The sequence below is a fragment of the Heterodontus francisci genome, chromosome 2, assembly GCF_036365525.1.
Source record: "Heterodontus francisci isolate sHetFra1 chromosome 2, sHetFra1.hap1, whole genome shotgun sequence".
Classification (NCBI taxonomy): Eukaryota; Metazoa; Chordata; class Chondrichthyes; order Heterodontiformes; family Heterodontidae; genus Heterodontus; species Heterodontus francisci.
The window spans coordinates 24,409,369-24,431,297 of NC_090372.1; the positions used below are offsets into that span (position 1 = coordinate 24,409,369).

The 21,929-nt window shown below is 41.7% G+C and overlaps 1 protein-coding gene across 9 annotated transcripts in view; it reads right to left on the reverse strand.

Annotated features, from left to right (window-relative positions):
- The window catches only part of LOC137383106 (solute carrier family 12 member 7-like), a 238,156-nt gene that overhangs the window by 49,350 nt on the left and 166,877 nt on the right, over window positions 1-21,929 (reverse strand). For all 9 annotated transcript variants that reach the window (XM_068055652.1, XM_068055650.1, XM_068055653.1 and 6 more), the window contains 4 exons: window positions 8,859-9,005; window positions 7,404-7,458; window positions 4,217-4,347; window positions 1,510-1,751 (listed from right to left, as the gene is read on the reverse strand). In XM_068055652.1, the coding sequence (XP_067911753.1) occupies window positions 1,510-1,751; window positions 4,217-4,347; window positions 7,404-7,458; window positions 8,859-9,005 (575 nt within the window). The remainder of the gene's footprint in view (window positions 1-1,509; window positions 1,752-4,216; window positions 4,348-7,403; window positions 7,459-8,858; window positions 9,006-21,929) is intronic.

Genomic DNA, 21,929 nt, shown 5'->3' on the forward strand with positions numbered 1-21,929 from the left:
AGTAATTCAAATCAAAGATGCCAGAATTGAAGCAGCACAAATATCTCAGTGGGTTGTGGGGCTGCAGAAGATTACAAAGATAAGGAGGGTTGAGGCCATGGAGGAATCTGAAAACAAGGATGAGAATTTTTTAAATGAGCGTTGATTAACTGGAAGCCAGTGTCAGTCGGCAAGCATGAGGGGTGATGGGTGAATAGGATTTGGTACGAGTTAGGAGACGGGCAGCAATTTTGAATGACCAAGTGTACTGAAGGTAGAACGTGGGAGGCCTGCAGGAGCGCATTAGAATTGTCAAGTCTAGAGGTAACAAAGGCATGGATGTGGGTTTCATCAGCATATGAGTTGAGGCAGGGGCGAAATCAGGCGATGTTGCAGAGGTGGAAATAGGCAGCTTTTGTGATTGCGCAGATGTGGTTGGAAGCTTATCTTGGGGTTAAATACGGCACCAAGGTTGCAAAGCGTCTGGTTCAGACAGTTGCCAGGGAGAGGAATGGAGTCGGTCGCTCAGGCAGTGGAGTTTGTGGCAGCGACTAAAGACAATGGCTTCAGTTTTCCCAATATTGGATAAAATTTCTGCTCGTCCAGTATCAATATTGGACAAGAAGTCTTACAAACATAATAGCAAATATGAGTAAAAAACAGACAGGATAGTGACAGTCCCATCACAACTGAAGTCATTTTAAAGGGATAGCCATGGTGTCTAGTTGAGTGTCTGTTTCTCTGACACTGCTCATTTTGTGTCCCCTCTCATGAAAATGACAAGGAATGTTTCTTTGGGCACTGGGAAGCCTCAAATTGGGCAAGGTATTTAACAACTGTCGCTACCTGTGAATATGCACCCCAGCAACAGGCAGCACCTGAGGAGGGGGAAAAAATTGAATGGGGTAAAAGGGTTAAATTATGAGGACAAGTTGCATAGATTAGGCTTGTATTCCTTTTAATATAGAAAATTAAGGGATGATCTAATCAAGGGACTGAAGATGATTAACAGAGTTGATAGGGTAGATAGAGAAATTATTTCCTCCGGTGCAAGTGTTCAGAACTAGGGGGTAATACGTTAAAAGTTAGAGCTAGGCTGTTCAGGGGTGATGCTGCAAAGCACTTTTTCGCACAAAGAGTAGTGGAAATGTGGAACACTCTGCCAAAAAGCTAGAGATTAGCTCAATTGGAAATTCCAAAACTGAGATTGACATATTTTTGTTAGGCAAGGCTATTAAGGGGTACAGAACCAAGGTAAATGAATTATTAAGGGATATGAAACCAAGGCAGGTAAATGGAGTTAAGATACAGATCAGCCTTGATCTAAATGGCAGAACAAGCTCAAGGGGCTGAATTGCCTATTCTTGTTCCTATGTGAGAGAAAATAGATCATACAGATCGAAAATAAAAAAGGTCTTATCTTGAACACCAAAAATATTACAATTTATTCTTCATTCCAAAAGCGACGAGGCTCTTGAGGAATATTCAAAGCAACTCCTTCGAAGGTGGCTGATGGATGGATGCACTTACGGAAAATCAGGCGGAGTGAAGGCAGTTTTGATGACCCCTGCGTAGATGGCGAGGATGGAAAGGATGACGCAGGCCAGGAAAACCAGAGCCAGTTTGTTGACGTACTTGACTCCGACAAATACAACTGTGGCCATCAGAGTGATTGCACATGTGCCATAAACCCTCATGTTATTCAGCATGGCCTGGGTTTCTTGGCTGGGATCCTCTGCTTTGAAAATAGCTGCACTTGGAACAATGTAGGTCTAGAAGAAAAGTTGTGCATTTAGACCCAGAGAACCCCACTGATTCACCATTCTATAATTTACATCATTTTGGCAACAGGTACAGAATGGCATAAACTTTTTTTTTTAAACTTGATCGCTTCCCTACAATTTCTGTATCCCTGTCCCCTATCATATCAAGTGTGAACACAAGCTTAAACTGGGATACTGTTCCACAGGTGCTAACCACTTTTTTCTTTAAATACTAGTCTTGAAAGCAAGTGTCACCCAGCTATCCAGCTGTTGAAAGTATCAATCCAACCCAATTCTGTGTTTGCCAGAGATAATAATGTGCACATTATTCCAGCAGGACAGTATTAGGCAATAAGATGAAACAGTTGAAAGTATTCATCGAATACATTGGCAATAAGAATTCCCAGTCACCAAATCAGGTGCCTTGACCTTCGAGTCCTATGGTTATGTTCACATTAAAAGCACCAGTGGAGGGCACAACCTTGGGGCCAGGACAAAGTGAAATTCAGTTTCTCACCCTGCTACCATTGTACCTCCTGTCACCCAATTACAAAGTGGGATTCATGATAGTTATGGAAACATCTTCCTGCTTCTCAGTGATACCTTGAGAAGTGGATTAATAGGGATAGACCAACATAAATTTTTTTCAAAAGGTTGCTTCATAAGAACTTTTGTGCACAGAGTAGGAATAAGACAGGTTTGTAAACTTTATTGCAATTAACTTTTGAATTACTGCTCGTCTAAGTAGTTGATGGGCAGCGGGTTGTTGAAAGTGTGTGTACTCGAAGCACTATCACCATTAAATAGTAACTTTCAAAAGGGAATTAGATATTTACTTGAAAGGACAAAGAGTGGGACTAATTAGATAGCTCTTTCAAAGGCATAATGGGCTAATGGCCTACTTCTGTGCTGTATGATTCTATACTATTAAAACTCCAAAGCTGTTCCACTCCTGCTTTGTAGACTCCCACTTACTGGGAGCACAAATGCAAGAATGTCTGGAATATCAGGAGCACACCAAATCAGCACACTTGATTCTCCCATCTCCTATTTCTGGGGCTATAATGTACTATTTAGTGCTTTATCTTGAGGAAGTGGGATTTGGTGAAATTATATTTTGTGAATATTGACTTTAAGAAAAACATTCTACGTGATACAGTATGCAACAACTTGCATTTGTAGAGTACCTTTAACATGGAGAAACAACCCATGGCACTTTACAGGGACATTATCAAACAAAACCCGACGCTGAGGCACATAAAGAGATATTAAAGAGATGACTAAAAGCTTAGCTAAGGATTTAGGATTTAACAAGCATCTAAAAAAGGAGGACAGAGAAAGAGATGTAGAGAGGCAGAGTGCCTGAGGGAGGGAATTCCACAGCTTAGGGCCTTGGCAGCTGAATGCAAGGACATCAATGGTACAGTAATGAAATTCAGGGATGTGCAAGAGGGAGAATTGGAGCAGCACATGGATCTAAAGGATTGTAGGAAGGGAGGAGGTTACAGAGGTATGATGGATGAGGCCATGGAGGGATTTGAAAAGAAGGATAAAAATGTTATTGAGACATCACCATTGTAGGTCAGTGAGCACAGGGGTGAAAGGTAAACAGGAATTGATGAGTTAGGATAAGGACAACAGAGTCTTGGATGTACTCAAGTTAACAGAGGATGCAAGGAACAGGTGGCAGACTGGCCAGAAGAGCGGAATAAGCAAGCAAGCTTTCTTTTTTCTGTAAATCAAGGAAGGCAAAAAATGGAGAGTTTTGGTGTTTCTCCATAATAAACAACCTGCTAATGAAAACTAATGAATGTGTGACTTTTACATGTGCAATTACTCAGAATGCAATTTCATTAGGTCATTAATTACAGTGGAACACATCTTTCATTAAAATAGTAATTTCATGCTTCTGTTAATTGTGATAGAATATTCTGAAGTTCAAAGACCATGTTTGGAAACATTTGAGCTTTAAGATCCAGGAATCAGCATTTAAAAGTTTTGAACATGTCAAAAACCTTCTATAGTAAACTGATGCTGGGGAGTGGCTCTAGCTAACTAACAAGCTCTGGAAGGAGAAAATTAGTTAGGAATTCTGCTCCTCACTGCTGTCCAGGGACTCCCTCTTTCAGCTCACACAGCAGAATAGTTGTACAGGTCAGGTACCAGAGAAGTGGCAGTGCCTAAGAAATTATGACTCAATAAGAGACAGTGCCTTCAGGAGCTGGAAAAGTACCCTAGGTGTCAGCCATGGCACTCTCATTTGAATCAGAAGGTTGAGTGAGGCCTGCTCCAGACAGCTGGAGTATATTTAAGATAGAAATCAGCCATGGTCTAATCCAATGACAGAACAGCAACAAGAGGCTATGCTATGGTGTTCAATAATAGATTTTTTTTTATTTTAAGGATTTGAAAGAATTAGGATTTCGCTGAAATGTTTTGAGCATGATTTTTCTCCTGAAAGTGCAGCAACTCACCAGTAGAATTTCAATTGTTCCCAGGATGTACATGGCTCCAGCAAACGTGGTTCCCAAATAAAAGCAGAGGCCCACAGCGCCTCCAAACTCTGGGCCCAGTGACCTTGAGATCATGTAGTAAGAGCCTCCAGCTGTGTAAAAAGTGACAGCAGTGTGAGAATTGGTGAAAGGTGAAAAGCAGAACAATTTTAATCAGAAATAAAAACTAACAGTCAGAGAGAAAACAAATCATTTTTAGCAGAAGTAAAACAGTAGACAGGCGTAGGCTAAAACTTACCACTATTACTAATGGATTTTCGATGAGAATTTCCTCAGAACGGCTTCTGCATCATGAGCATAGAAGATGCCCTCCTTTGAGCTTATAGAGGTTGCACTGCACATCAGGCTATGTTATGAAAGCAGCTCCAAGACAATTTCCAGACATATCTGTATATCATCCTTCATCTCGTCAGCCATGGTAGCACTTTCACCTCTCAGGCAGATGATTTAAGTACCATCCCAGAGACGGCAGCACAAAATTCAGGCAGACACTTCCAGTGCAGTACTGAGGATGTGCTGCACTGTCGGAGGTGCCATCTTTGAGATGAGACATCAAACCATGGTCATCTGCCCTCTTCAGGTGGACATAAATGATCTCAAAGCACTATTTCTCCAGAGGAGTGAAGCTCTCGCTAGTGTCCTGATCAATATTTATCCTTCAATCTACATCATTAAAACAACTTAACTGGTAATTTACTTCATTGCTATTAGTGGGAGCTTGTTGTGCACGTATTGGCTGCTGTGTTAGTTTTAGTTTAGAGATACAGCACTGAAACAGGCCCTTCGGCCCACCGAGTATGTGCCGACCATCAACCACCCATTTTATACTAATCCTACACTAATTCCACATTACTACCACATCCCCACCTGTCCCTATATTTCCCTACCACCTACCTATTACTAGGGGCAATTTATAAAGGCCAATTAACCTATCAACCAGCAAGTCTTTGGCATGTGGGAGGAAACGGGAGCACCCGGAGGAAACCCACGCAGACACAGGGAGAACTTGCAAACTCCACAGGCAGTACCCAGAATTGAACCCGGGTCGCTGGAGCTGTGAGGCTGCAGTGCTAACCACTGCGCCACTGTGCCGCCCAATTTCCTATATTAGAGCAGTGACTACATTTCAAGAAGTATTTCATTTGCTGTAAAGCACTTTGGAACGTCCCGAGGGACTGGAAGACATTATATAAATACAAGTCTTTCTTAGTTTTCTCCACTAAAACAGAGGACTGTGTTGCTTGTTCATCTGCTCATATCACCAAAATTACTGTCAAGCCTTTATTTTAAGTCCCAATTAAAAGCCTGAGTTGAGGCTCCCTGTCAGCAAGTTTGGTTGTTATCCCCAGGTTCAGTTCAGAGCTGTTACCAGATTTGGGTTATGGTGGCAGGAAGGATATTAATGAATGAATGAACTAACTTCCATTTACAGAGCATCTATCAAATCCCCAGGACATTCCAAAGCACTTAATAGCCAGTGAATTACTTTTGAAATGTAGTCATTGTTGTAATGTAGGCAATGTGGCAGCCAATTTATGCATATCAAGATCCCACAAGCAGCAATAAAATAACAATCTGATATTTTCTTTAAGTAGTGTTGGTTGAGGGAAAAATATTGGCCAGGACACTGAGGAGAACTCACCATTTTCAGTTCGAAATATTGCCATTGGATCTTTTATGTCCATCTGAGAGGGTAGGCAAAGGCCCACTTTAACATTTCATCCAAAAGATGGTACCTCCACCAGTGCAACAATCCCTCAGTACTGTACAGGAGTGTCAGGTGAGATTATGCGCTCGAGTCTCTGGAGTGGGCTTGAACCCATAACCTTCTGACGCAGCGGCAAGAGTGCTACCACTGAACTATGGCTGGCACAGCAAGAAAAGGAAGACATAATATATTTGATGCGAATAGCTAAAATCAGGCATCTGAGAGCAGTTCTTCTGACCAACCTCTTGGCCAAAGATGGGGCAGGTCTCCCAGATACCACAACAATTTCTGGACAAACAGGAAAACAAAAGCTTAAGAAGGAAATTGGATATGTACTTGAAAAGGAGAAATTTCCTTGGCTATAGGAAAAGATTAGGAGAGTGGAGCTAATTAGACAGCTCTTTCACAGGCACAAAGAGTGGCTTCCTTCTGTGCTGTTTGATTCTATGAGCTTCCAATACAAAAAAACTGCCAATGTTGTTACCTCTGTTTCAGAGACTTGCTTAGCTCCATTCAGCACTTTAAACGTTTGGTGGAACTGAGGAGGTGGCAGGGAATCAGTTGTGTGATAATTATTATGAAAATGTCCAGAGGCCTGCAGCAATGAAGTGATGGAAACAGTTAGAACTTAAGCCAAAGGATTTACAAGAGGTTGAAGTGCTGGAATGAACTGTTGTAGATGGAACTTGCAATGATAGAGGAGAATATTGAAATTAAATGTGCCTGTATTTAATAGGCACTTAGAACCTCAGGATGTCCAATAGCACTTGATAGCCAATGACGTAGTTCTGGAGTGTTGTCACTGTTGGAATGCAAGAAATGTGGCAGCCAATTTGTGGACAAGGTCCCACAAACAGCAATTAAATCATGATCAGTTTTTTTTTAAAGTATTGCTGATTGAGGGATAAATGTTGGTCAGAACACCAGGGAGAACTCACATAATATATGACAGTATGCAGTTTGCTTGCGCAAAAAAAAGTGTTCCTGAATGGAGAGTAAATAATCTCCATCTCCTTAGGGTTTTCTGCATCCACTCGCACCGATGTTCGCAGCAGCTGCTGGACATTTTAGAAAATGTTCTTATGCATATTTAACCATCTTCATGTGTGTTTTTCAATAGTTCAACATTTTAAAAAGTCACAACAAAAATTTGCAATTACTTTAATTCAAAATGTTTAGAAAATCAAATGGTAACTGAGACTTTAACTAAATTGAAGGAGCTGTGGCTGGGTCTGGACACCCAGAGGACTGGACAACCTTGATGTTTATTTCTATGTGGGGCCCAAAAGCTGACACCAATTGAGGACTATTTCTTTCCGAAAACAAAAGAAATAAAAAAAATCACTTCGCCGATGAGCAATACCATAAACAGATCTACTAATTTACATAATATAAAAGCCTTTCCTGGGAGATGGCAATTTACAAGGAGGGTTCAGTTACCTGGCACAACACCATTGGTTGCGATGGCACTCATCGATATTGCAGTCAGCAAGGTCTGTGGAGAAAAACCGAGTGAAAATTAGCTTTGCCTCAGTAGAGAAAGACACACAGCAATCCTCAAGTAAAGGAGATTACCAGTAATGGTTTGTTTACACAGCAGCATTGATTAATATTTTGTTTTTTTTTAAAAATCTATTCATTCTCAGGATGTGGATATCACTGGCAAGACCAACATTTATTGCCCAGGTCTTAAATGCCCTAGAGATGGTAATGGTGACCCTTCTTCTTGAACCGCTGCAGTCCATGTGAAGATGTTCCCACAATGCTGTTACGTATGGAGTTCCAGGATTTTGAACCGGTATCAATGAAGGAACAGCAATATGCCCAGGTCAGTGTGGTGTGCAACTTGGAAAGGAACTTGGAGGTGTTGGCATTCTCATGAATTGTCTTGATTTACCAATCATGATTCTTTCCCACATACTGCAATCCAAAAGTTGATACTACTGAATCTAATAATCTCTTGCTATTCAGTGAAAGGTTGTTTTGTAAAAGACCGGACCTCAACAGTTGAATATTCCTTTTCAATTGATCAGTGATGCTATTTACTCAAATAGCTACTGAGTTTTGAAGAATTATGCAGGGAATGGAGTGTGAACAAGGCAACAACACATTACTGCTTTGGATAATGTTAAAGTACATGCCAGCAATGGCAGGGCAGCACAGTGGCGCAGTGGTTAGCTCCGCAGCCTCACAGCTCCAGGGACCCGGGTTCGATTCCGGGTACTGCCTGTGTGGAGTTTGCAAGTTCTCCCTGTGACTGCGTGGGTTTTCTCCGGGTGCTCCGGTTTCCTCCCACAAGCCAAAAGACTTGCAGGTTGATAGGTAAATTGGCCATTATAAATTGTCACTAGTATAGGTAGGTGGTAGGGAAATATAGGGATAGGTGGGGATGTTTGGTAGGAATATGGGATTAGTGTAGGATTAGTATAAATGGGTGGTTGATGTTCGGCACAGACTCGGTGGGCCGAAGGGCCTGTTTCAGTGCTGTATATCTAATCTAAAAAAACCAATTAAATTGAATTTGAGCACTAATCATTAGCATATTTTAGACTCTAGTCTGAACACCAGGATGAGCATACAGCAGCAACAAATATCCAAATTCTCATTTAATTCAATTTCAATAGGATAGATGGTTCCAGGTATTAATCACTGGGAATATTTTAAAGAGCAGATCTTCTACTGTGTGAAGTTTGGTTGGAAAATCTCCTTTCAGCGACAAATATTCTTTGCAAATTTTTATTTGTAGCACTTTCTGGACAGAGAATCTTATAATTGAAGTGCTGGATTTGCTATCCCATTTATCATAGTTAAGTATTCCTTTTAACTCTAATTCACAAGAGATAACAATTTCCTAGAGAAGGTTCACTAGGTAAATCCCATCAGCTTCCAACTTACACAAGCGCAGCACATGAAGACTATCCAGAAGGAGCCAAAGATTCCTGCAGCTCCCACAATCCATGTCAAACGCAGGAACAAGATAACTCCCAGAATGTTCTGTAGACATGGCAGGTAGACCCCTATAAATGTGCCCATTCGAGGAGCCTGCAAGACAGAATTAATTGAATTAGGTCTTCACTTGAGAAAGGAAGAGGCAACGATGAGCATAACACCAACACAGCAGCAACTGCTGAGAAGAGGCAGGACTTGTTTTTATACATGAACAGTTGTCACTAATTAGCATGACTTTCAAATGTAAAATTGACATCTTAAAGCAGCAGAACTCATCACACTGAAGGTAGTTAATGCAGTTTGGTTACTTTATACTTCTGCTTGTGATGTTGTTCAGATTACTAAGAAGTACATAAGAAAGACAGACTTGCATTTATAAAACAGCTTTTACAACCTCAGGACATCCCAAAGCACTTCACAGGCAATGAAATACTTTTGAAGTATAGTCATTGTTGTGTAGGAAAGATAACAGCCAATTTGTACTCAGCAAGGTCCTATAAACATCAATGAACTAAAAGACCAGATCATCCATTTGGGGTGTTGGATGAGGGCTCAATATTTGCCAGGATACCTAGGGAACTCCCCTGCTCATCTTCATATAGTGCCATGGGAACTCTTACATCCAACCGAGATGGTAGACGGGCCTTTGGTTTAATGTCTCATTCAAAAGGCATCTCCCTCAACAGTGCAGCACTCCTTCAGTACTGGACTGGGAGCATCATCCTTCATTATGTGCTCAAATCTCTGGAGTGGGACTTGAACACATAACCTTTTGGGGTCAGAGGCAAGAGTGCCATCAATGAGCCAAAGCTGACACCAAGATCATCCCAGAAGATGGGTATCAATTTTAGGGGCATAGGATGTGTAAGAAGGGACAGGAACAGTAGGAAAGGAGGAGTGGCAGATTTTTGTGTCATAATTTAGAAGCAAAGGAAGTGGAACTAAAGGCTCTAGCCAAACTTTTTCAATTTCGAGTTCTGCTCTGGGTTGACAGCATAGAGGTCTACAGTTCTTACAATCCATGTCAAGTGCAGAAACACTATGTCCAAGTGTCCCAACTTCATAAGAATGACAATAGTTTGTGATTATTTAGCAAGTATTTCATTGACAAGCATGTGTTAATGATTTTAATACATTCCCAATTTATGTAGGGTTGATTGAAATCACAGTGATAATCATGGTAGATCATTAGACCCAAGTCAAGATACAAGTTAACCCTTTGGGTCCTTCACACACTGGAGTAAATTTTCTTCTTCACTGGTTCGACAGCAATCCAGAAAAGTAGATTGACTATCCATCTACTATATCTGTTTCCTTTAATAGCTTGGATCAAATCACCCTTAACCTTTTAAATTCCAGGGAATACAACCATAGTTTTTGTAATCTCTCCTTTTAATTAAACCCTTGGAGTCCAAGTATCATTCTGGTAAATCTATGCTGCACTCTCTCCAAGGCCAATATATCTTTCCTAAGATGTAGTGCACAAAACTGCTCTCAGTCCTCCAATGTATACACTAACTAGCGTTTGCATAGCTCTGGCATAACTTCTATCTCTTTGTATTCTAGTCCTCTAGATATAAAGACCAGCATTCCATTAGCCTTTCTGATTACTTTCTGTATCTGTTCATGACATTTTGATGATGTATGTACATGAATCTCCAAGTTTCTTTGGACCTCCATTGTTTCTAGCTTTCCACCATTTGAGAAATTCTCACCCACTCCTTGACCTCACATCGAAAGCCATTTGCCAGAGTTCTGCACTGTCACTTTATCTATCAATAGGTCCTTGTAATTTTATGCTTCCATCTACACTGCTTACATTACTGCCCATCATTGGCAGGCTTGGATATATGGCTTTTTTTCACATAATCTAAGTTATTAATAAACATGGTGAATTGTTGAGGCCCCATCACATATCCTTCAGGATCACCACCACCACTAATCATATCCTGACAGTTAGAGTATCCGCTCTTTCTCTCTCCCTCTCCTTCCACTCAGCCAATTTCCTAACCAGGTCAATAATTTGTCAAAAATTCCAGAACCTTCTGATGAAAGGTCACTGACCTGAAGCGTTAACTTTGCTTCTCTCTCCACTGATGCTGCCAGACCTGATGAGTATTTCCAGCATCTGCAGTATTTTGCTTTTATTTTAGGTTACAAAGGTAATTCAGTTATGTCACCATCAGCTATTTGCTGGTAAATGTAGGGTTGAAATTAGTGGCTGGGATTGATACAAATTAGAGAGATTAATTTAGGTTAGACTCGATTGATAGCTGACAAGTTTATAGCATTAGATAGCAAGTGGATAAAATCTATTTGCTTGTAATTAGCAATGTTTCCAGAACTTATACATTCTCAACCTTATGGGCTGGCATGGAATGGACGGTTACCTTCCCTTCCTCTGGGAGGACAGCGATAACCTTCCGAGATTTCAAAGTAATGACCTCAGTCTGGAGAGGTGCTATCCTGTCCTCCTGGATCCTCTGCTCTGGGGTAAATTTACCCTTCATGCTGACAGCTGTATGTGTCTTTTATCTCATCTCTTTTACTCTCAGGGTATCTAAGTGGCATACTAGTATTGCTATATAATTTTAATTTCTGTCACCTTTCTCTCTCCATCAGAGATGCACTTTCTGATTTTACAGTGATGCCTTCCACAAATATTAGATCAGGAACTCATATGCCATTGAGTAGAAAAATGACTAAGAACCAGAACCACCATAAGGACAGACGACTTTAAATGTCAAAACAGGTCCAGATAAAGCAGGACATCTTTATATTGCTCCTAACGAGCCCTCAATGAACATGTTCACTTGGTGGTTTATTTTCTAACCCCTGTAAGATATTCATAGTTTGTGTAAGCATTCACAGTTTAATTAGCTTTTTTCCTTTCCTGATATTCACTTTCTACTCCTTCCATTTTAAGGACACTTTAAAGCAATTTTAAGAGCATTTTTCCGACAGTCAAGTACAAGAGTTTATTTGGGCTTTCAGGAGGTTGCATGAAATGTGGGACTGTGGCTTAGTGGTATTGTCACTAAACTAGTAATCCAAAGGCCTAGGCTAATGCTCTGGGGACATGGGTTCAAGTCCCTCCACAGCAGATAGTAAAATTTGAATTCAATTTATAAATCTGGAATTAAAAGCTAGTCTGAAACCATTGTCGATTGTTGTAATGCCCTTTAGGGAAGGAAATCTGCTGTCCTTCCTTGTTCTGGCTACATGTGACTCCAGACTGCAGCAATGTGCTAAAGTTGGGAGAGCTGTCCCACAGACTAGTCAAGCAACAGCCTGACATAGTCATGCTCATGGAATCATACCTTACAGACAGACAATGTCCCAGACACCACCATCACCATCGGCAGGACAGACCCACCAGAGGTGGCAGCACAGTGGTATACAGGCAGGAAGAAGTTGCCCTGGGAGTCCTCAACACTGACTCCAGACCCCATGAAGTCTCATGGCATCAGGTTAAACATGGGTAAGGAAACCTCCTGCTGACTACCACCTACCACACCTCCCCACCCACCCCACACCTCAGCTGATGAATCAGTGCTTCTCCATGTTGAACACCAATTGGAAAATGCACCGAGAGTAGCAAGGGTACATAATGTACTCTGGGTGGGGGACTTCAATGTCCATCACCAAGAGTGGTTCGGTAGCACCACTACTGACTGAGTTCTGAAGGACATAGCTGTTACAATGGGTCTGCGGCAGGTGGTGAGGAAACAGAGCAGAAAAAACCTACTTGACCTCATCCTCACCAATCTACCGGTCACAGATGCATCTCTCAATGACAGTATTGGTAGGAGTGACCACCGCACAGTCCTTGTGGAGACCAAGTCCTGTATTCACATTGAGGATACCCTCCATCGTGCTATGTGGCACCACTGTTGTGCTAAATGGGATAGATTTCGAATGGATCTTGCAATTCAAAACTGGCATCCATGAGGCGCTCTGGGCCATCAGCAGCAGAATTGTATTCAACCACAATCTGGAGCCTCATGGCCTGGCATATCCCCCACTCTACCATCATCAAGTTGGGGGACCAACCCTAGTTCAATGAAGAGTGCAGGAGGGCATGCCAGGAGCAGCACCAGGAATACCTAAAAATGAGGTGTCAACCTAGTGAAGCTACAACACAAGATTACATGCATGCCAAACAGCAAAAGCAGCATGCGATAGGCCTAAGCAATCCCACAACCAAAGCATCAGATCTAAGCTCTGCAGTCCTGCCACATCCAGTCATGAATGGTGGTGGACAATTAAAATACAGACTGGATAGGCTGGGGTTGTTTTCCTTGGAGCGGTGAAGGCTAAGTGGGGGGGGGGGGACCTGATAGAGGTATACAAAATTATGAGGGGCATTGATAGGATAGATAGGAAGAAACTTTTTCCCTTAGCGGAGAGGTCAATAACTGGGGGGGCGTAGATTTCAGGTAAGGGGCAGAGGGTTTAGGAGAGTTGAGGAGATGTTTTTTTCACCCAGAGGGTGGTTGGAATTTGGAACACACTGCCTAAAGAGGTGGTAGAGGCAGGAACACTCAACATTCAAGTAGTATTTAGATGAGCACTTGAAATGCCATAACATACAAAGCTACAGGCCAAGTGTGAGGAAATGGGATTAGTTAGGACAGGTGCTTGACTGTAGGTGCAGGCGCATTGGGCTGAAGGGCCTGTTTCTGTGCTGTCAAACTCTGACTCTGACTATAACGAACAGGAGGAGGCAGCTCCACAAATATCCCCATCCTCAACAATGGGGGAGCCCAGCACATCAGTGCAAAAGACAAGGCTGAAGCATTTGCATTCATCTTCAGCCAGATGTGCCAAATGGATGATCCACCTCGGTCTCCTCCCGAGGTCCCGAGCATCACAGATGTCAGTCTTCAGCTAATCCGATTCACTCCAAAGGATATCAAGAAATGGCAGAAGGCACTGGATACTGAAAAGGCGATGGTCCTTAACAACATTCCGGCAATAGTACTGCAGACTTGTGTTCCAGAACTAGCCATGCCCTTGGCCAAGTTGTTCCAGTACAGCTACAACATTGGCATCTACCCGGAAATGCAGAAAATTGCCCAGGTATGTCCTGTCCAAAGGACCAATCCAACCTGGCCAATTAACGCACTATTAGTCTACTCTCTATCAGCAGAGTGATGAAAGGGGTCATCGACAGTGCTTTCAAGCAACATTTGCTAAACAATGACCTGCTCACTGACGCACGGTATAGGTTCTGCCAGGGCCACTCAGCTCCTGACCTCATTACAGCCTTGGTCCAATCATGGACAAAAACAGCAGAACTCCAGAGGTGAGGTGAGAGTGACTGCCCTTTGACATTTAGGCAGCATTTGACTGAGTATGGCATCAAGGAACCCTAGCAAAACGGGATTAAATGGGAATCAGGGGGAAACTCTCCGCTGGCTGGAGTCATACCTAGCACAAAGGAAGATGGTTGTGGTTGTTGGAGGTCAATCATCTCAGTCTCAGGACATCATTGCAGGAGGGTAGTGTCCTAGGCCCAAGAATCTTCAGCTGCTTCATCAATGACCTTCCCTCCATCATAAGATCAGAAGTGGGGATGTTCGATGATGATTGCACAAGGTTCAGCACAATTCACAACTCCTCAGATACTGAAGCAGCAAGACCGAGACAACATCCAGGCTTGGGCTGAAAAGTGGAAAGTAACATTCGCGCCACACAAGTTCCAGGCAATGACCATCTCAAACAAGAGAGAATCTAATAATCTCCCCTCGATGTTCAATGGCGTTACCATCACTGAACCCCCCACTATCAACATCCTAGGGGCTTACCATTGACCAGCCATATAAATGTTGTGGCTACAAATGCAGTTCAGAGTTAGGAATTCTGCAGCGAGTAACTCATCTCCTGTCCCCCCAATGCCTGTCCATCGTCTACAAAGCACATGTCAGAAATGTGATGGAATACTCTCCCTTGCCTGGATGGGTGCTGCTCAAACACCACTCAAGAAACTCGACACCATCCAGGACAAAGCAGTCTGCTTGATTGGTACCCCATCCACCACCTTCAACATTCACTCCATTCACCACCGACACACAGTGGCAGAAGTGTGTACCATTTCCAAGATGCACTGCAGCAACGCACTAAGGCTCCTAGACAGCACCTTCCAAACCTGCAACCTCTACCATCTAGAAGAACAAGGGCAGCAGATGCATGGGAACACCATCATCTGCAGATTCCTCTCCAGGCCACACACCATCCTGACTTGGAACTAGATCACTGTTCCTTCACTGTCGCTGGGTCAAAATCCTGGAGGTCCATTCTTAACAGCACTGGTTGGTGCACCTACACCACATGGATGGCAGCAGTTCAAGGCGGTATCTTACCACCACCTTCTCTAGGGCAATTAGGGATAAACAATAAATGCTGGCCGAGCCAGCAACGTCCACATCCCATGAACAAATTTTTTTTTTAAAAAGTGAATCTAGGACAGTGTAAGATTGGATTTAAAATGTTGATTTAAAAGATAGCATTGTTTCCTAACAAAAGGTATTTTATTACATTTTGGATGTTGTTGGGGAGAGACAGAAGGGGACAAAAATAAAAGGAAGGCAAAGATGTTGACTTCAGTTCCACAGGAGTTGGTGCTTTGACATTTGTTCATCATTTGCTTAAAGTAGCCTAGATTGTCAAATTTGCAATAGGCACTAAAATAGCAATGGTGTCACCACCGAGGGTCCAACTAAGGATTTGCGTCCTTTTACACAAATAAGATGGCAGATGGCAAATTTAATATTGACAAATGGAAAGTGTTGCACATTGGACAAAAAAGGTATACTGTAAGCAAAATGCTCATAGAATTATTACAGGGAAACACAAAGGCACCAATATAAAAATATTAAGTGGCTTTCTAGTTCAACCTTCGCTTGAATTTTGGGCGATACTCATGATCTACCTCTTACTCAGTAATCGACTCCGACCTGTACCCCTCTTCTCAGTTAATTGGTGGCTCCTCCAAGCTCTCCCTCCCTGCTACAACTGGACTTCATTTCTCTGCTGTCTCCTAGTCCTGAGATTTGGATTTTGGTCTGATCATTCTTTTCTTCTTTATTGTTCCTAATCACCCACACCCCCAACCTCTCCCCTTCCAGTCTCCCATCCACTGTAGCCCTCAACTTTCAACAGTTTCCTCCCCATATTATCTCCCCTCCCACCACACCAGGCAGCATCTCCCACCACCTCAATTAGACATGGAGAGTATGGACTTCACTAGTACTCTCTGGTGACTATTGATTTTGTGCTTACATCATACATATTTTGTCCGATGTGCAATACTTTGTATTTGTCCAACCCATCTCCCAGACTTTCTCCTGACCACACAAGTCCCTTATGCTAGCATAGTCAATGGGTCATTTTGCACACACACCATCCCTGTCCCCTTCCAAACTTTCAACTCAAGAACATCCCTCCCTACCCCTTTGTTTTCTCCAACTATTGCCCCACCCTTCTGCTGCAACCGCTTCAAGCCCCTTACCTCCCTTCCAAATATATTGCCCCCGATTTTAACCTAATGTGCCCAGCAAGAACAGAGTACATTTGGGTTGTTTGCCCAACACCCCACCCAATTTTTAACTCCACTGAAATCAATGGAGAGTAAAAATCTGGTGGGATGTAAATTGAATATCCCAAACAAAAGCATTCACTGGAGTCGTTGGGCTAAAATCATGATTATTGTACCTCTAGTCTGTCGTTCTGTGCTCTCTTCTAACCACCACTGATAGTGCAACCTTAAACCTCATCATTTTGTTCCTCCACCTTCAAAACCTTTTCAAAATTTATCTCAACAAATTTCCAGTCATCCCAACACAAAATCTCTCCCTCCATGGCTCAGCATCCATATCCTTACTCCCATAGGTGAAGCACCTTGAGATATTTTCATGTTGTCAATGCTCTGTACCCATAATGTACTGCCACTGTAGTAGATGAGACAAATTTTTCTTGCATTCCTAGTATACTGATTTTATGCTGCAACAGATGTAGCTATGGCATAAAAATCCCAGTAAAAAAAAAAATTTAACTTTGCAAACACTTTCTAAAAATAAGTTCAGATATAGGAACCTTGATCAGGTTCACAATTATTTCTGTGAAGTTAAGTCAATTGCAGATCAAATTCACAGCCTGAAGTACCAAAGAATGGTGACATTTTTAAATTGAAGAAACGGCAATTTTTGCATCAGACTCTAGAATGCATCACATGACCTGACTAATTGCTTACTGAACTTCATCATGCCTTTACCCTCAGATTTATCAAACGGTCATTCAGCTCTTAGTTTTGCTGTAGTGACTGGTCCACTAGATAACAGCAAACTATTAAAACTGGTGTCATACTGAAGCCTGCTTGGACTCATCGCAGACCTTTGGGAAGTATCACCGCCCTGGAGTGCACAATGCTATATAGATAGCAAAGATAATCAGAATGAGTGCACCAGGTACCACAGGCCGTCCACTACAGCAGACTTAAACTACAGCCATCTCAAATCTGTCCTGTCATTGGAGGCAGAGATTCTGCACAAATCTTCCTCAATATAATCCCGCTTGGTGCCATTTATATTTTCACAACACCAATTAAATGAAGATAAATCATAGGCTGTCATCAGGCAACATCGGGCATTGTTCATCATAACAGTGGTGGCACACCACAGTGTCTGAAGGTTGTGGGTTCAAATCCCACAGAGACAAACACATACTCTAGGTTGACACTTCAGTGCAGTACTGAGGGGGTGCTGCACTGTCAAAGGTGCAGTCTTTTGGATGAGATATCAAAAATTGAGTCCTCCGTCCACCCCCTCAGGTGAATGTAAAAGATCCTGCTGCACTATTTGAAGAACAGGGAAATTCTCCTCAGTGTCCTGGCCTATATTTATCTCTCAACCAAAACTAAAAATAAATTATCTGGTCATTTCTCTCATTGCTATTTGTGGGACCTTGCTTTGTACATGTTGGCTGCTGGCTTTACTTAATTACGACTGAGACTGCACTTCAAAAGTACTTCATTGGATGTGAAACACTTTAGGATGTTGTCCTTAGGTTGTGAAAGGCACTAAATAAATGCAATCTTTTTCTTACTGCATTGCAGAGGTAATTGTTACGGTACAGGGATACTAGATGCCAAATGAAGTACATTGTACATTTAGAACAATCTATTTTTGATAGCTCTTTATCACTGCATAGCTTGATCTATTTATAGATCTGAACAAATTTCTTGATAGCAGTGAAACAGAAGTGTTTTGTTGTGGATGAACCCAACATAGATACTTTGATTCACTGAGCCAAGAGAATGTGTCACGCTTAAAGAAATACTGGTACAGAACAAGACACTTAGGCTAGAGACATATTTTACATTGTTCTAATGCAGCTCATCAGGCTGTTAGGAAGAGAGAGAATGATATCAGTCAGGCAAGAACATTTACTCAGTTAGAGTGCATGATGGTGCACAGCAGTCAAATTTATTATTTTATTTCATGAAAAGAGAATACTCAAAGAGCATTTGCATGCTCCCTTTGCACTGCAACAATTGATGCAACAGTCTTTGATAAAGGATAGCTGTGCTTATACTGCTTACTTGCACTTCCATTTCCAACAGTAAGTTAAAGTTCCGGTTGGACCTTAACACAGAATTTAGGTTTACGCCCTCCATGCAGTTACACGACTCACACCTGTGAAAACTCCAAACCAACAAACACCGATTAACTTCAGTGTTGATCTGTTGCTGTCAAATTTAACTGCTTCAATAACCAACATGTCTATTAAGAAGTATTTAGATGAGCACTTGAAACGCCATAGCACACAAGGCTACGGGCCAAGTGCTGGAAAATGGCATGAGAATAGTTAGGTGCTTGATGGCCGGCACAGACACGATGGGTCCAAGGGCCTGTTTCTGTGTTGTATAACTATGACTTCCTAGGTTTTAAATATGTTGAGGATCAAGAGCTGTAATTTTGAGTGAGGGTGAATCGGATGCAATTATCTTCTCACTGGTGAATCAGATGAAATGCATACTTCAATTGATTTTGTGACATGCTGTATCACCAACACCAAAGCTCCACTGGGAACAAAATTTGCACTAAAATTCAGTGATGTTTTCAGGCATAGGTGGGTTGGGGCAGGGCTGGTAGGTGAAGGGTCAGGAGGAGAAAGAGGGGAAGGTGAATGTAGACGTGAAATCATGATTGTAACCAGAGAGGATCAAAAAGGCACAGATTTCAGATGGAATGTTGAGGGCAACAAAAACCAGAATCATATTTCCCCCAAAAATTGAACTTTAGGAAACATGACACATGCTATGATTGAGAATTTTATTACCACCCCCCCACCCCCAACTCACCATCTATAAATAAGGTGTTAAAATCTCCAAGAAAGTGGTCCTGCAGATGAGGGGCATGACTAACTAACTAACTATTCAAAAGATGCTTTTGTGTTTAAAAAGTGCACTTTGCTTTTCCATTTCTTTGATTTTCTGAATGAGCAGGGGGTGGGTGGGCTCCCCACCTCCAATAATACTGCACTGACACCAGGTGATGCCTGAAAGTCATCTGCCGTTCTTTTTTCCTTTCTGTTGGGAGGTAAATTAGTTCTACTTGCCATCGCAAATGCAAATCTGTTTCCCAATACTCTACTCCGACACAGATAAATGTTACGTTGTCAGTCAGTCTTCCTCACTATTTCAACACAGCTCAGCTTCCACATGCTAAAGCCTAAATGGAATAAAGCAATGGACGTTGTTACCTAATACCTCACATGGGTTATTTTAACCTAACCCACCCATCAGCAAACTGGCATGATCAAACTGGCCACCCAATTACCTTCCATTGACTTCCAAATTGCAGCGTCAGGGAGGTACACAGTGGTGTTCCCCAGGGACTGATATTAGGACCACTCCTTTTTTGGATATATATTAATGAATTAATTATATTACCTGAACTTGGGTATACAGGGCATAATTTTAAAGTTTGTAAATATGACACTCAAACGTAATAAACAATAAGGAAGATCGTACCTGACTTTTGGAGGACATGGGCAGACTGGTAAATGGGCAGACAAGACAGAGAAAATTCAACACAGAAGTCTGAAGTGATGCATTTTGGTATGAAGAAAGTGGAGATCCAATATAATTGATACATTTCAAGAAGGTTCAGGAACAGAGACCTGAGGTATATGTGCACAAATCTCTGAAGGTGGCAGGGCAAGTTGAGAAGGCCGTTAATAAAAGCCAAGAATTGCAAATGCTTTAATAGAAGCATGCAGTACAAAAGCAAGTAAGTTATGTTAAACCTTTATAAAGCACTGGTTAAGGAGTACTGTGTTCAATTATGGGCACCACATTTTTGGAAGGATCTCAAGGCCTTTGGTGCAGAAGAGATTTATTAGCATGGTTACCAAGATTAGGGGACTTCAGTTACATAGAGAGACTGAGAAAGCTGGGGTTGTTCTCCTTGGAGCAGAGAAGGTTAAGTGGAGATTTAATAGACGTTCAAAATCATGAAGGGCTTTGATGCACGTATGGCCCAGTTTTGAATGTTTAAACATTAATTTGCAGCAAGTGCACCCACAATACTGATAAAGCACTGCAGGTCTGAGAGTAATTAGAGTTTTATATGTGGAAAATGAACTATAACGAAAAGACGATGGCCAAAGTAATACATGTAATATAACACAAGCTCAATGAGCCTTCACCTTGTTTGGAGGAATTGAACTTGTCTTTCTTATTTTACATGTCACACTATCTATTGTAAATACTTGAGGATTTAATCTGGTAAATAGCAGCTAACAGGAGCTACTGATGAATAGAATAGTGAATAGCATAAACAGGCATAAAAAGTTTCTGGATATCTTCCTACCATTCCCTTGACCACAGCATGAGACACATTATAATATAGGAATTGGTGGTTCCACTTAAACATCCAGCATAAGTACCCCAGGTACTACTAACAATTTGCACAAATGTTTCTATCTTCCAAACAATTGCCCAGATTTTGCTGCTCTAATGACAGCAAGACTGTCAACATATGAAACTGACAGCAAACTCTGGTGCTTACATACGCGCAATTAAACACAAAAATTCAGAATTTACGGTCAGTGACTCCCTGTTCCTCCACAGGGATTACTATTCAAGTCCTCTCAGATGGAAATCAATTAGAAATCACAGTCTTGACACGAACTTTCATTTTCTACGCTATTAGCCTCACTGTAAAAAAACATCTTGTTGAAAGAGGTGTAACTGTTTTTTTTTTAAAAAATGGTACATTGTCATAATTACTGCTAAACAATCTTTCTGACCCTGAAAAACAAATTTTATATTTGTGGAATGTCAAATTTCTCAATTTCATGACAAAAATTCCCTAGATTTTTAAAATGATAAAACCTATTTCTTTCAAGCTTGATGATATTTCAGCTTCTATCTTAATCACGTGCAAGTCCCAATCTTCATTTCACTTGCTGTAAAATTATAAAAAGTGAATGATAACACCTGCTTGTTACTTCCTAGTTTACAGTCCGTGAGAATTCTTCAATGTGATTGCATACTTAGCCTGCTTGTTGACACTACTTTTGTTGGATACCGGAGATCCCCTATAGCTGGTGCCAGAATGAAGTTAATGTCAAGAAGTGTGAAATCTATGCCACATCCTTGTGGCAAGCATTCAAGGTCACTGGCAAGCCCGGTCACTTTGCTGCTGCCTGCAAAGTAAAGACCAATATGTTGCCTACTGGGAAGCTGTAACACTGGAGTAGGAAGGTAAAAATCCCAGTTATGTTCGACAACCCTACCATCTGCATAAAGGAGGGCTATGAAATTTTCAGTGATGCCTGGGAATTACGAGTGTCTATTCACTTGTAATTCCATCCAACCCATCACTAAAAGATGTTGAATAAGAGATGGGCATCTGCAGGCGTATGCCAGGTGACCGAAAAATATTAAGCTACGTACAGCACATGCCTAATCCTTCAAACAATAGAATATATTTCTCCACCAACAGACTA